Source organism: Poecilia mexicana, unplaced genomic scaffold, assembly GCF_051168715.1.
Source record: "Poecilia mexicana isolate PSO_F unplaced genomic scaffold, ASM5116871v1 scaffold_5, whole genome shotgun sequence".
Taxonomy (NCBI): domain Eukaryota; kingdom Metazoa; phylum Chordata; class Actinopteri; order Cyprinodontiformes; family Poeciliidae; genus Poecilia; species Poecilia mexicana.
Genome location: NW_028263374.1, coordinates 2,015,716 through 2,029,191, shown reverse-complemented (window position 1 = coordinate 2,029,191; position 13,476 = coordinate 2,015,716). Strand labels below are relative to the sequence as shown.

The 13,476-nt window shown below is 40.6% G+C and overlaps 1 protein-coding gene across 3 annotated transcripts in view; it reads right to left on the bottom strand.

Moving 5' to 3' along the window:
* Positions 1 to 3,456: 3,456 nt before the first annotated feature.
* The window catches only part of sox13 (SRY-box transcription factor 13), a 31,160-nt gene continuing 21,140 nt past the window's right edge, over positions 3,457 to 13,476 (bottom strand). For 2 of the 3 annotated variants that reach the window (XM_088005321.1, XM_088005322.1), the window contains exons 8-14: positions 13,396 to 13,472; positions 12,730 to 12,886; positions 10,885 to 11,021; positions 7,672 to 7,765; positions 6,542 to 6,715; positions 5,240 to 5,456; positions 3,457 to 4,017 (exon numbers count right to left, since the gene is read on the bottom strand). In XM_088005321.1, the coding sequence (XP_087861447.1) occupies positions 3,702 to 4,017; positions 5,240 to 5,456; positions 6,542 to 6,715; positions 7,672 to 7,765; positions 10,885 to 11,021; positions 12,730 to 12,886; positions 13,396 to 13,472 (1,172 nt within the window). In that variant the 3' untranslated portion in view covers positions 3,457 to 3,701. Of the gene's footprint in view, positions 4,018 to 5,239; positions 5,457 to 6,541; positions 6,716 to 7,671; positions 7,766 to 8,335; positions 8,405 to 10,884; positions 11,022 to 12,729; positions 12,887 to 13,395; positions 13,473 to 13,476 lie in introns of all 3 variants that reach the window. The other variant, XM_088005320.1, reaches the window with a different exon arrangement.

Genomic DNA, 13,476 nt, shown 5'->3' with positions numbered 1-13,476 from the left:
TGCCTGTTACTGTAACACTCGGGTGGAAACAGAACGAGTTAAACCAGAAAACCACCACTGAACTGATCCAAACCGATCGTTATTTAACTGACACCGAGGATGCACCGATATGAAAGTCTGTGTCTTAATATCTCTGTTGTGGCCAATAACCAATATTTATTGATTTTATGTATTTCGCTTTCCTTTTGTTGCCAAATCCTCTTCCTCTGCATCCTGAAACAAATGGCAACAAGATGAAAATAAACATCAGGTGTTGGACCAATATCAGTAGTTTAAAAAATGAAACGCTTCATTTGTCGCCGACTGAATGCAGATATATTGCAGATCCCTCGTTTCTACAAAGATCCAACGAGGCAGAATTAACTGGACAGTTCCAGATAAACCAGAAAGTTTCTGTTGGTCCATCTGGAAGATCAAAACTGTTCCCTGCAAAACTTTATTTAAACTACATAAATTTTAATGTTAAAAATGTTAGTTACAGTATCATGTAAAATTGACTGTCATAATATGTCATGTCATAATATTCCTGTACCTAAAACATATCTGGAGTGTTGCCTTGATTCTTTCATCCATGTTTGACAAATTATTTAATCTCCATGGCAACCATTCAAGTTTGTAGAGCATTTGGGAGAACCAGGCAATTGGCAAGAAGTTTAACTTATTAAAAACATCAAACATGATTAAAACAACCAGTTTATTGTCTTTCAAAAACTCTGAAAACATATGGAAATGTACACCTTTAAATTACACAAGCTCTTATAAACAAAATAAAGTTTTTCTATATTTACATCAGCAGGGTAATGACAGGTGGTTCTAGTATGTAATAAAATAATTCATTTCTGATCTCTGTACACAAAAGAACCAGCATGTTTCTGATGAACCTTCATGTCCAGTTTAGGCCTGAGACACTTTGTTTAACCGACCTCACGCTTGGCTAATGGTGGATTAACAGCTAACAACTTCTTTATTGAAATAATCTAAATACCACAGAGCCAGGATATGATGAGAACAAAGACACCACAGTTATGAAGTTATATCTTGAAATTCATAAGAACATTTTTTTAACAAGATAAAACATTAAGTACCAGGTTTTCGTCTGTGTGATTTTAATGCAGCCAGTGAAGCTCAATAAGCTAACCTGTTAACTACTAGCTAACAGTTTTCTTCACCAATTTAAAAAAAATAAATAATCTTAAAACTTCTTCTCAAACATACATTTCTTTGCTGGAACCAGAATTGAGAAGTCTGAGTCAATAATTTCAATTTAATAAAAGGTAGGAATCATTTCAGGAACCTACAGTTTGTCAACTTGACCTATGCTAAAGTTTATACTATCAAAGTTAGCACATAAAGTCAAAAAGCCCCAGAACTTTGTGGAGGGAGTTAAAGATTAGGTGATGCCAAAAGGCCCGTCAAACTCAAAGTGAATTTGGGGAATGTTAAAACACTGCTTTCAGTAAGAGGAAACATCCATTACTTTACAATGAAATAGGTTTAATAATTCAGGGTCTAACTGTAGCTTATGATCATATTACTGGTAATCAAAAATTATAAATCTCAAGGAAGGAACAAAATTTAACTAACTTCTTGAGGTTTTGTTTGTTATTGCTGATATTAGCTTGTGTAGCTAGGGTTTCTGTTGGGTTAGCTCGCTGTTTAAACAAACACACCGGTCGCAGCTGGTTATGGTTTGCCCTAAAAATAAAGAGAAATGATTTGTCGTCCCTCATCGTCAGCAACTACATGCATCTTTTCTAAATGGATTCTCTTGTTGGCAGCAGTCTTACTGCAGCTAGCTAGCGATTTATGAACAAAACTCCAGTCAGTTTTTTTTTTTTCCATTAAAAGCTCGTAGGACGTAAACCTGATGTGATTCTGAAGCTAAATGTTTAAAAAAATCCTTGTATGCCATCACACCAATAACTGACCATCAGCCATTTGTAAAAACAGAACTTAATATCACACAGCCAGATAAGGAAGGGGGACCAACTATGGTGCCAGTGTACTCATCATGACCAGTGTCTCTAAAGAAGTGGAAAGTGCTATCGTATTACAATTTGTGTCTGCCGTCAGATGGGTGCAGGTTTATTTACGTTCAGCTCCCTTTCATACGCAACAGAAAGGTTGTGTTCAAAATCACTTTTTTTTTTTTTCTTTTTTTTTTCCATCTGGTTCTCCAAGGAAACCAACTTAATCCATTTCTTTTAGTGCTCCACTGTTGTCATAACTAATATTTTCTATTACAAAGCAAATCTTGAATATTATTACACCTCTGCAGGTCCAAGTTACAGTTCATCGTGGACCGAGTGATCTCAGACATTTTTCTTGCTGCTGGACGATCTGAACGAGAATGTAAACGATGATGAATGAAGGAACTTCAGCATCGTTTCACCAAGAAAAAAACAAAACAAACAATAAAAACATGTATTTAAATGCACAGATTAAACACAACAATCAAGAAACACTTAAAAAGCAAAAAACAAATATATGCAACAGGCTGGGGGTCAACCCTCCGAGCCGGAGAGAGAGCTGAAGCAAACACGCTTCACTTTAGGAAAACAGAAGAAATGTGGAGGAAAAGGAGGAGGAAGAGGAGGATGTGACTGGGGTTATCAGGTGATGATGGATTCACTCCTTTTCAAATCATAACTTTAAACAAATTTCTTTAAAACTGCTTTTATACCTGATATCTTCTGCACTTCATGCTCAAGTGATTTTATTATTGTATCTTTTAATTGATTTTATGCATTTTGTACGGTGGCAAGGAGCCAATGAATAATAAAATGTTTTTTTATGATTGTTAATTTCAGGTAAAAAAAAAAATCCAAGCTTTAATTTGTCCACCAGATTTTTCCCTTCGGTCTCCTGGTAGACTTTATGATGCCTTACAATCTGGGTTAGAAAATTCTTTAGTTCTGTTTGTTTGACAGGAATCATCAGGGGAGCAGACACCAACAGACAAACATACTCAGATTAAATGTTGGAGTTTTGAGATGACGGGTTAAATTATTTGAAGGCTTTTCCAGATGTGCTGATGAAAAAAAAAACACAATAAAACAAAGCAGCCGACTCTAAAAACAGACATGATGATGAAGCACCCTGCTGTCATCAGGCTTTTCTTTGGTCAGAGGTTTTGGGTTGGATGTGAACGGTCCAGTGCTACCTTTATGTCTGCCTTTTGTAATGACTAGCTTCCACCACCAGGGGGCGGTGCGGACCCAGTCTAGCGTCCTGGGCTGCCTGACAGGTGAAAAGCAGCTAATCTAAGTTGAACAGTTACTTTGGAGCTTCCTGCAGCGATTCTAATCCCTGGGAGGCGTATTGTTTGATAAAAGGCAACATGGAAGAAAAACAAGAAGCAGAAGGGATTAAATGATAACTTTCTACATTCTAACAATAGTTAAAAAAAAGAAAAAAGAAAAGAAAAAGAAACACAAAGCAGGTGATGACTCATCTGGGAAGGGAACTGATAAGGACTTGTATGAGGGAACTGGGTTTACTGGGGAGTTTGTATTAATGTACAACCGGAGAACGTATGTGTGTGTGTGTGTGTATCAGTCGTCCAGGATTTGGATTGTGATTGCCTCAAAACCAGGAGCGACATCTGAAGCTGAAGTTCTGTTCGTCTTCCTCTCCGTCTCCTCGCTCTGCCAGCCCACCAGACCCACCGGGCCCCCGGAGGCCCACCGGGCCCGACCTGATCAGTCTGTGAGCAGCACCAGTTCCCCTTCACTCCTCTCTCCCACGTCGCTTTCTTCTCCTTCGCTGTACGGCAATCGCTCTCGCTTTCTCTCCCTCTCTCTCTCCCTCTCTCTCTCCTGCACCCTCTCTCTTTCCCTGTCCCTGGGCAGTGGGGTGGGCGTGGCCCGGTCCTCGGACCTGCGGGCGGGGGGCGGGGCCTGCGGCAGGTAGTGCTCCAGCAGCGCCGGGTGAAACGGTAAGCCTGGGACGGAGATGGAGCCGCCGGCTGGGTACTGGTCGCTCTGGGAGTACTGAATCTGCTGCGGCTCTGATTGGCTGGAAGACAGGATGAGTCACCGTCAGGGCGTGGCATCAAACACGACGCAACACGATACATAAACAATGAGTCTTATTCATTTTATTCACTATTAAAAGTACTAATCTATGTGCTAAACCCGAATGAAACAGCTGGAGTGGAAAGCTGCTGAAAGAAACCAAACTTGAATTTACATGTAAAATGCTTCAACTGGGGAAAACTACAACTTTACGTCACCCTGAACGCACCATAAATTGTCCCAGAAATTATTGCGATAAATGATAATATTGTTTTGAGACCATTTTCAAATAACCTAATAGTAATGGCATAATAACACTGCAACAACACATTGTCAAAGACCAATAAACTTTAAATTCTAACTAACATTGAAAACTGGAACTGGAAGAGATTTTAAATATACAAAATAAAAATAAATCAATTATAAAGTCTCTAAACAAAATTGTCCTTCAATAAAAGTTCTAGTCATAAAATTAGAAATCATGGAGCTCATTTTAATTTATTTAATTGATTTATTGTTTATTGCAATAGGCCTAGTGGAGGCAGCATCATGCTGTAGGGATGTTAGAGGCTGGAACAGAGGCTCCCTCTTCCTGCTGCATGAAGATACTTCACTATTTTGATTCCCTCGTTTTAAATGTTTAACGTCTTTATTGTCCTAGTGATTAAAAAAATTCACTTAATTAAAAACAAACACACAGTAAGCACTCATAACAGTTCCTAAGGGTCACACAGGATTTCCAACTCTAGATATTATTTTGCAAAACCTGATTAGAAAGTTAACTGGTTTAGGTCAAAGCATTTTCATGTGTTAAAATGGCCTAGTCAAATTCCACCATTAAAATACGCGGATGTTTTGACAAGACTAAATGAGAAAAAAAAATTTTTTGAGCTCATACATGTTTGAATTTTTTCATCCACGCCAGCTCCAGCCGAGTTATTAAATCTGTAATCTTTGTTTTATGAAACTTTCTGCTATGGCAAAAAGAGCATGAATAACAGCTGTTCGCTTCATCTGAAGAACTTTAAGAGTTGCATTCATTATGGAGGACAGGCTCCGAACACTTCAATAGTCCAAAGACAGCTGGAAAAGCTGAAGGCCGTACAGTTTGTGGAGGGTAACCGTGGATTACCGTGGGTTACTGTCAGTAAAGAGGGACATTGTTGCTCTCCTCAGGGACTCTCTGTCAAAGCGAGTGTGAAGCGTGTCGGTGGGTTCTCTACCTGTGTGTGTAGGTGGCCCTCTGCTCCTGCCTGCGGCTCTTCATCATGGCTTTGTACTCGCCCACCCTCAGCCTTCGGCCCTCCACAATGCAGGTCCGTTTGGGTCGGGGCTTGTACTTGTAGTCGGGGTAACGCTCCAGGTGCTGCCTGCTCAGCCTCGCCTGCTCCTCATAGTATGGCTGCTTCTCCTGGTTGGACATGGACTTCCACCTGGAGCCTGGAGACAGACACACTTTAGCATCAAGGACGTTTGAAAATGTCCCGTTTTGGTCAAACTGCAATTTTATCAACTTTTTCTTTTAAGTAAAAATGTTTTCCTCTTATTTATACAACTTGACCTTTTATTTAGGTTAGTGTAAAGGAGGCAAGGATACACACTTTTTAAATAACAAAAAGAAAAACATTTCCTCATAAAAATGACCATGGTTCTTTACTTTGTGGTTGGTATTCTATGATTTTATGTGGAAATATTCAAAGCATATGAATAATATGCAGCTGGTTGTGTGTATGTTATCCAACAGCAGCTTCAAACACTACACAGCATCACTGAGGCATGAAGAGTACCATGAGAATATCATTCCAATGTTTAATGACTAAAAAGTAAAACATTATCAGTTCAAGTTGAAGAACAAGAATTATTTCAGTTGTTATTGCCAAGCACAGAATTTCTCTACATGCATGAAAAACCTGATAGCCTAGCTAAACTGGAATGGAAACATTAGCAACCGTTTTGGAGTGACGCTGGAGCGCCACAAACCAAATTTCAACCGCAGTCATTCAGCCAATATCTTTCTCAATATGTCAAACCAAAAACAGTTATTCAGTAAGATGTACTAAATGTACAGACAATAAAAAAAAAGCACAACATATGAAAAAAACTGCAACAACATTTATGCTGATGGCTAACCTTCATGCAGTTAGCTAGGTATAGTTAAAAAGCTAGCAGGTTAGCAAGCAGGCTACTGTGTTAACAAAAGAGTCAAAACTAGCTTTTTTTAGCCTCATTTTGGATTTTTTTTTTTTCATATTTAAACACCAACTTTCTACTAAAGAAGAACAGATAAGACCATCAACTAATAGACAAGAGGTGAGCTAGCTAGAAATCTCTGGTGCCTTGGTGAGGCTTTATTACGATCTTAGCACCAGATTTTATTTTATATTACCCGACTTGCTGGATGTTGACATCATCTTTGCAAAAAGCTACAGTTACAACGGATTTTATTAACCTGACTTTCTGCATATTGATTACGCCAACAGAATAGAGTCAGATGCAGAAACCCACCAGCCACTGGAAGAACCCACCTAGGATCTTGCTGATGGAGGAATTGTGCATGTCTGGGAAAGCCTGGAGGATCCTCCTGCGCTCGTCCTTGGCCCACACCATGAAGGCATTCATGGGTCTCTTTATGTGGCCGGTAGAGGAAGTGGGCCGGGTCTCGGAGTAGCTGCCAGGAACAGAGACGGGCAGGGCCCCCCCTACAGAAAGACACAGACAGGTAAGGCTTGAAATGTCTCCCCCCATTAGTTACTTATCATGGCTTCAGTGTGTTTACTTTTCAAACCACCATTCTGATTTCAGCTGTGGGTCAATTCACAGGATTGTAATCAAGTTTTATATCTTTTTGCATTTGGACCAGCCGTATCAGAGGCTGTTCAAATTGCAGTGCTACATGTGCAAAGATGGAAAACTAAAAGTCCACAGAAGACAGCTGGTGTTAACTGTTAGAGGAGAGGCTGAGATTAAAATGGAAAGTTTGGATGCCATGTCACCCAAACTTACAAGTTTATTATGGATGGGGGGAAAAAAATGTTGATCAAGTTTATGCAAAGTCAGTGTGTAGCACTCTACTTCCATTCATTACAGTTTTTTGTCTCCATTGGCGCCAATTGACTTCCACTCATTAGAAGACAAAATGACTCCTGATCAAGTCAATAATAATCTTGAGCAATCTTCTTCCAGTAGGTGCTGATTTTTAGAGTCACACATTCCCCACAATAGACCAACAGTAGATTGTAAAAAAATATATTTCTAAATAGATTCCATAGCTGCTGTCCACATTCAAATCACATTTGGGAATACACTTATGGAACAGATTTGAATGTATGACTATTGTAATTATTAAGATTTAGTTTGATGTACTTAAAGTTCTGCCTGTAATTTTTCTTTAAAGTCAGTGTTTAGAAAAGCGCTGTACAAATTAAATGCATCATTATTATTATTATTATTCATAATAATAATAAGTCATCTGCTGTCAAAGTGACACTGAAACATTTACTAAGAGGGGAAGACATCTTGAAACTCTGCTGTCCTACTTTGACACGTTTGAATTAAAACACAGTGTTAGTTGAAATATTCCAGCGTTAACATTGTGTTTTGGTGAAAAGCCTTCATTCTGAGTAGAGAGCAGCAGCAGCATGGTGGGAACACCTACCCTCAGAGTCACTGCTGAGATGCTCCTCGCCGTGCCTCTCTTCACCGCGCTCACAGTGACTTATTTTTTCTGCATGAGGAGAACCTTTATATTCCTGCAGATAAAAACAAAAAACAAAGAGGCAGATGAAGTCATCCATGCTATAACCTCACTGATAGATCAGCATTTGAATTTGGATGGTGGTAAAACAATCATCCAGTGTTGGAAGAGTGGCACAAAGTTCTATTTAAGGTAAGAGACACGGCGCCAGCCAATCAGAGTGTAGCGCTCAATGTGCAAAGATGGAAAACTGAAAGTCCGCACAGGACGGCTAGTGTTAATTGTTAGAGGCCCAGATTAAAATGTAAAAAAAAAATTTGTTTTGTTTTGCAAAACTGCTCTTTTATCTGTCACCTATTCTGCTGCTGCACATTGTCAACACAGTGGAGAGGAGTGGAATACCAAAATAGGTCAGTCAACAGTTTTGGTGCTACCGCAGAAGCACAGGAGAGATGGAGCAGGATAATAAAGGAGAGGAGGAAGAGGAGGAGGAGAGCTAAGTACAGTATTAGTGAGGACAAAGAGGGAGGGCAGGTGGCTGTCAATGCCACACTGAGGCCTTTGTGGTATTGTGAGGCGGCAACAGCTGTTGCTCAGGACAAGGCTGAGCTGAAGCTTCAGTCACCTCAAAGAATGAAGGCTGGGATGGGAGGCCGTCGTCACGAAGCCCGAATCCTAAAGTACTAGACCGTTCCTCAACGACAACAGAAAAAACACAATTCAATTTTATTTCGTTGAACTTAAAACGCAGACGAGTGTGAAAAACAAGCACGGACAATTACCCTAACGCAGTGTGATGAACTGTAACAATGTGCCTCAGAGTGTGTGGCTGCACCACAGCTGGGATATTTGTCCATCAGTTTAGTGCTGTGGAGAAGCATGACTCGCTGTAATCCAAAACCACACTGACCTCTAAATTACATCCTACATGTCAGATGGAGACTGACTTGGGACTGCTTTCCCATTCCCTTATGGAGTTTAATCAGTTAGAGGCTATTTGGAGTCCGCGGTCTCATTTAATACCCCATTTGTTTCCGTATGTCAACAGCGCCGCCACATTGTTCATATTTGCTACCTATATTGGCTGATTTAAAAACGGCTTTTATACGTGTCTGAACACGAAGACATGTAGTGCTTTTTTTGTTTTGTTTAACCCAAAGTCCTGCAGCTATGAGGTATTCCTGTCAGATACGGTGATCCTCTCTATGCAGAGTGAGTGTACTGGAGATATGAGGGGTGAAATGCAAATTCTAATACTACATAGCACTACAAGTGCCTCCAAATGGTCAGATCATCATCGGTTCAATTATTCAGAACATAGGTCCTCTGGTCTGCTGTTGGAGCCACTTCAAGCATTCAGCAATGCAAGGCAAACTGAATATTCATCAGTGCAGACAGAGCTTCTGCAAGGGTCTAATGAGATTTAGCAATGTTATCATACAGTCACTGCTGTGACATTTCTGCAGCACTTGCATAAAATCTCTAACAGTGGCACATCTAGCTGATTTTTCTGCGCTAACCGTGACGGCACCAGTGGGCTGGTCAACTGAGCAAAGATACAACAGAAAAGATGTGACGGTCATGACACAGAATTTCTCTACATGCACAAAATAAAGATAAAGTGTTATTGAAGCGTATTAGCAAATGTTTTGGAATGACTGTGGCTCAACCCAAGCCAGCCAGATAATACCTTTTAGGATTTACCAAACAGAAAAATGGTAAGTAAGGTATGAAGACAATAAAAGCACATCTACAAATAGAAAAACTGCCATATTTATGCTAATGACTGCCTTTCATGCAGTTAGCTAAGTATATTTAATAAGCTAGCAGGTTAGCACACAGTCAACAGCATGCTGTGTGTTTCTTTAGCCTCATTTTGGATTTTCTTCATGTTCAAACGACTGCATTCTATTAAAAAACAGATACATTTCTAACTAGCTCTCCTCTTGTCTTTTCACTGGAGCTCAGTTTTGTGCCAGCTTTTAGGTTAATCTGACTTTGTGGACATAACATCGATCAACATCATTTTTGAAAAAAAGTCACAGCTAGAAGAGATTTTAAATGGATCAGATTTTAGCAGTTGTATGATTTCTCTATTGTCTTAAGGCAAAAGACCGCAAACCATCTCTCCTGCTAGCATTAGACACAAGTTTGTTTGTTTTTTTAATTTACCCAGAATACCCTGCGGTATAGTGCATTTCCTGCTGTTGGAGCGGACTCTAATTCGCTTGGCATTCGTAACACATCTGAGTTCACTTCAACCAAACCGTCTTTCAGGCGGATCAGAGCTTACTTTTTTGCTCCTTATCAGAGTTCGATTGTGCATTCACACCTCCCCAAACGAACTGGACTTTCTACAAACGGGAATTGGACTGAATCAGACCAATGCTACACTGAAAGAAGCTATGCTGTAGCTACAGTATTGATCCAAACAACAATCAGGCGTTACAGCCAGCAAAACGCTGTTTAAAGGTTACGCAACACCACAGCTCATTACTCTAAATGTTTGTTTTTGCCCATGTTATACTTTCATGGATTATAATATACTGTAGGTCATCTCTGTAATTTTGGCCACAATGACTAGAAAATGCCATATAGCTGTTTTGTTTTGACAAACTAAATTCCTTTCAGTTACACATCTTACAGTGATGTAGTTCTAGCTGCACTCTAATAAATGTTTTCTACTGATTGAGTAAACAAATATTGAAGCAATAAAATAACAAGGAGATTACAGAAAGAGGTTCATCCCCTTGTGACCTCTTGCTCCCATCTGACTCCGTGCTGCTACTGATCCATTTAACCATGAAGGTGACGCTACTCTCCGACTATATGATGTAGCACTGATGTAGCTTTTATGGTCACAGATTATTCCATAACCAAGATGAGACCGACAGGAGGTCAGCATCAGGTCAGGTCAGGATGAACTCTCCGCTGTTTCTGTCTGAGAGGAAGACTGAAGAGATCAAAGTAATGGCACCCTAATAGCACATAATGAAAAACGTATGTGTTTTTAATTGTTAGAGCTTCCAGTCAGGTTAGTACAATATCGCCAAGGTACTTTTATACGCTGTACTAACTTTGGCGAATATTCAGAGTCAGCATAACCAGATAAAAACAAAATGCATCAACCAAAGAGCCAGTCTGTTCAACAAGCATATAGACACAACAACTCACCATTTTTCCAGAACCGTCTCTCTCTCTCTCCCTGTCTCTGTATGGGTCCCTGTCTCTCCCTCCGCTGCTGTGGCTCCTCAGGAGCTGCTGGGCATCATGGATGGCCTGGGTGACCACGTCGCCGTCTCCTAGGAAACCTGACGACAAAGGCAGAGCAGACGGACGAAACGCTTGAAAACGAGCGACTAGGTGAAGGAAATAAAAACGGGGTTAAAAAAAATACACTACAACTACAATAAACTACACACGTGTATTACTGTACCTATTCAATTCAACAATTCGAAGGAGCAAACTTTCTTTTTATTTACTTAATTTTAAAATTCACCAACAAAACAGAGATGACAATGAGAGCAAAGCGGACGGTCTTTAAAGGGACAATGGAGAATTTCTAAAGTAGGGTTCTGTATAGAAGGTACGGGCAGTAAACGTCTAACTTGAAGAAGAAAACTCCCTTACTGGTTTTATGCTATTTTGATTGACAGGCTGTTTGTTGAGGCTATAGTCTGAGAGCCATTTTTTATCATCTTAGTAACTTCAGTCTCACAAATTTCCAATACTTTTCCAAAAGTGTTCCCATGAATTGCTGTGATACGTTTATGTTGCTGGAATGCTGCTTTTCTATTGGCCCAGTTCACACCATCTTTATTTATATACTTATGTACATCACAATCCCAGCAACCTGTTTGTGTTGCAAAGCCAGACATGTTAAACATCTTCAGTAAGGTTCAAAGGAGACCTTACAATATTCAAACCATCTTTGTTTAGTCTCTTATTTTGAAGAAAGAAAAGCAGCAGTTCCTAAACTCCTATAAAAGCCTATTTTAATTCTTCAGACATTAATGCAGAGTATGCATCAATGTGCTCAGTGGAAACCATCTTAGTGCTGCAGCAGAAGCCAACATTTACCGTCTTCCTTCTTTCTACTCTGAAGAGGGTCCAGCCAATCAGTGGCCAGGAAAACAAGTGCTGCTCCTGGATTGGTTGCTGTGCAAATGGCAGCCAAAAGTGTTTAAAGTAGCAGTGTAACCTGCTATTCCTAAGCTGCATTTTCTTTCAGATCTTTTAGATGCCATCTACAAATAATAAAAACAAAAACTAAACAAAAATAAATTGATGATGGGGCTTCTCTGTAATTTGGAGTTACGTTCCACAGAAAAATCCATGACTAGGTGAATCTGTCGGTACTGATCCGTCACTAGGTGGGGGTCCACTGTAATAATCAGTGCATTCCCTAGTGTACTACAAGCCTGGCAGGCCGCCAGTCTTATAATATAGTACATGCGTTCATATACTGCCCCCTGCAGGATAACCGTTGTTTGTTTTTTAAAACATCAGTAACACTGAGAGCAAAGACGAGTTGAAGAGTCGGTGGTGAGAAGCACAATGGCAACACAGCATGGTCAGAATATGAACACACTTTTATTCACCGGATCTCTGTAACCACTTCGTGTCTCTACTGGTCTGCATGCCAACTTCAGTGAACAAAGTGACAAGTCATGCATAAAGGATTAAAAAAATAAAATCATGTCTTCCAATAACCCATAGTTAGCAAGTCACATTTTCAAATGTCCAGTCAACTTTAAACCTTTTTCATCCCAAAGACACGGCAGACGTTCAGGGGGAAACCCTGAATAATGATTTCATTCTTCAGTTGGTGGCCAGTCCAAGCACTCCAGTTCAACCAGTAGAGAATTCAAATGCAGCCATTTCCTTATTCTGTCATATTGGATGCACATCACATTAAAACTGGAAAAACTTTTATTTTTTTACGATTTCATATATTATTTTACATCACAGAAATCTGGTAGGTGACCTTCGGACAACCCCAGCCTGCGGGTTACTCACTGAGGGCGGGCCGCGGCGGGCTGCGGGACACCTCTCTGGGTCTGTAGGCGCCCTGCATGGATCCCACCGATCCCAGCTCCAGGCTCAGAGGGCTGGACGTCTTCCCCAGCTCCATCCCCTTGGGCTTGGAGGTCAGGTTCAGCGGCTGGCTCGCCTCCTGCGGGAGAGAGCAAATCATCAGGGGGGCGGGGTCTCTGCCGAAGCCAGGCGGAGTGACAAAGGATGAGGGTGTGCGTGGATCCCGGGTATGAACAGCACACCTGACATGTTAGAGCACATCCGTCACACCTTAGCATTTTTTTTTCTTTTTTGCCTTATTCTCATCCTCTCATTCCTTTTGTTTACTCAAGCTGTGTTGGTCCATCTCTTCTTGAGAACCTTCCGTGCAAACAGCTTGCGCTACACCTACACCGCACACACTGAACCTTTGAACAGAGGGTGTGGCGTATTCCTAAAGCTTTTCAGCCTCCTAAATGCTAGAAAAACCCATTGTTTGCTCAATCCTGAGAGAATCACTTTCCTTAACATTGCTTTAAACCACAAACACACATTCAGCACCTACACCCACTGCAGAGCAAATAGTTTCCCATCTACCGTCTTAATGGGTGCAATAAAATAGCAGGCGGATAAATGGGAGGTAATGTAAACAAGAGTGTGATGCGGTACCTGGCGGAAGGAGCTGCTGCTCCTCTTGATGGGCGTGTGGTGGCTGTTTGGGAGCAGCTGCATGGGGTAGTCGACCGCTGG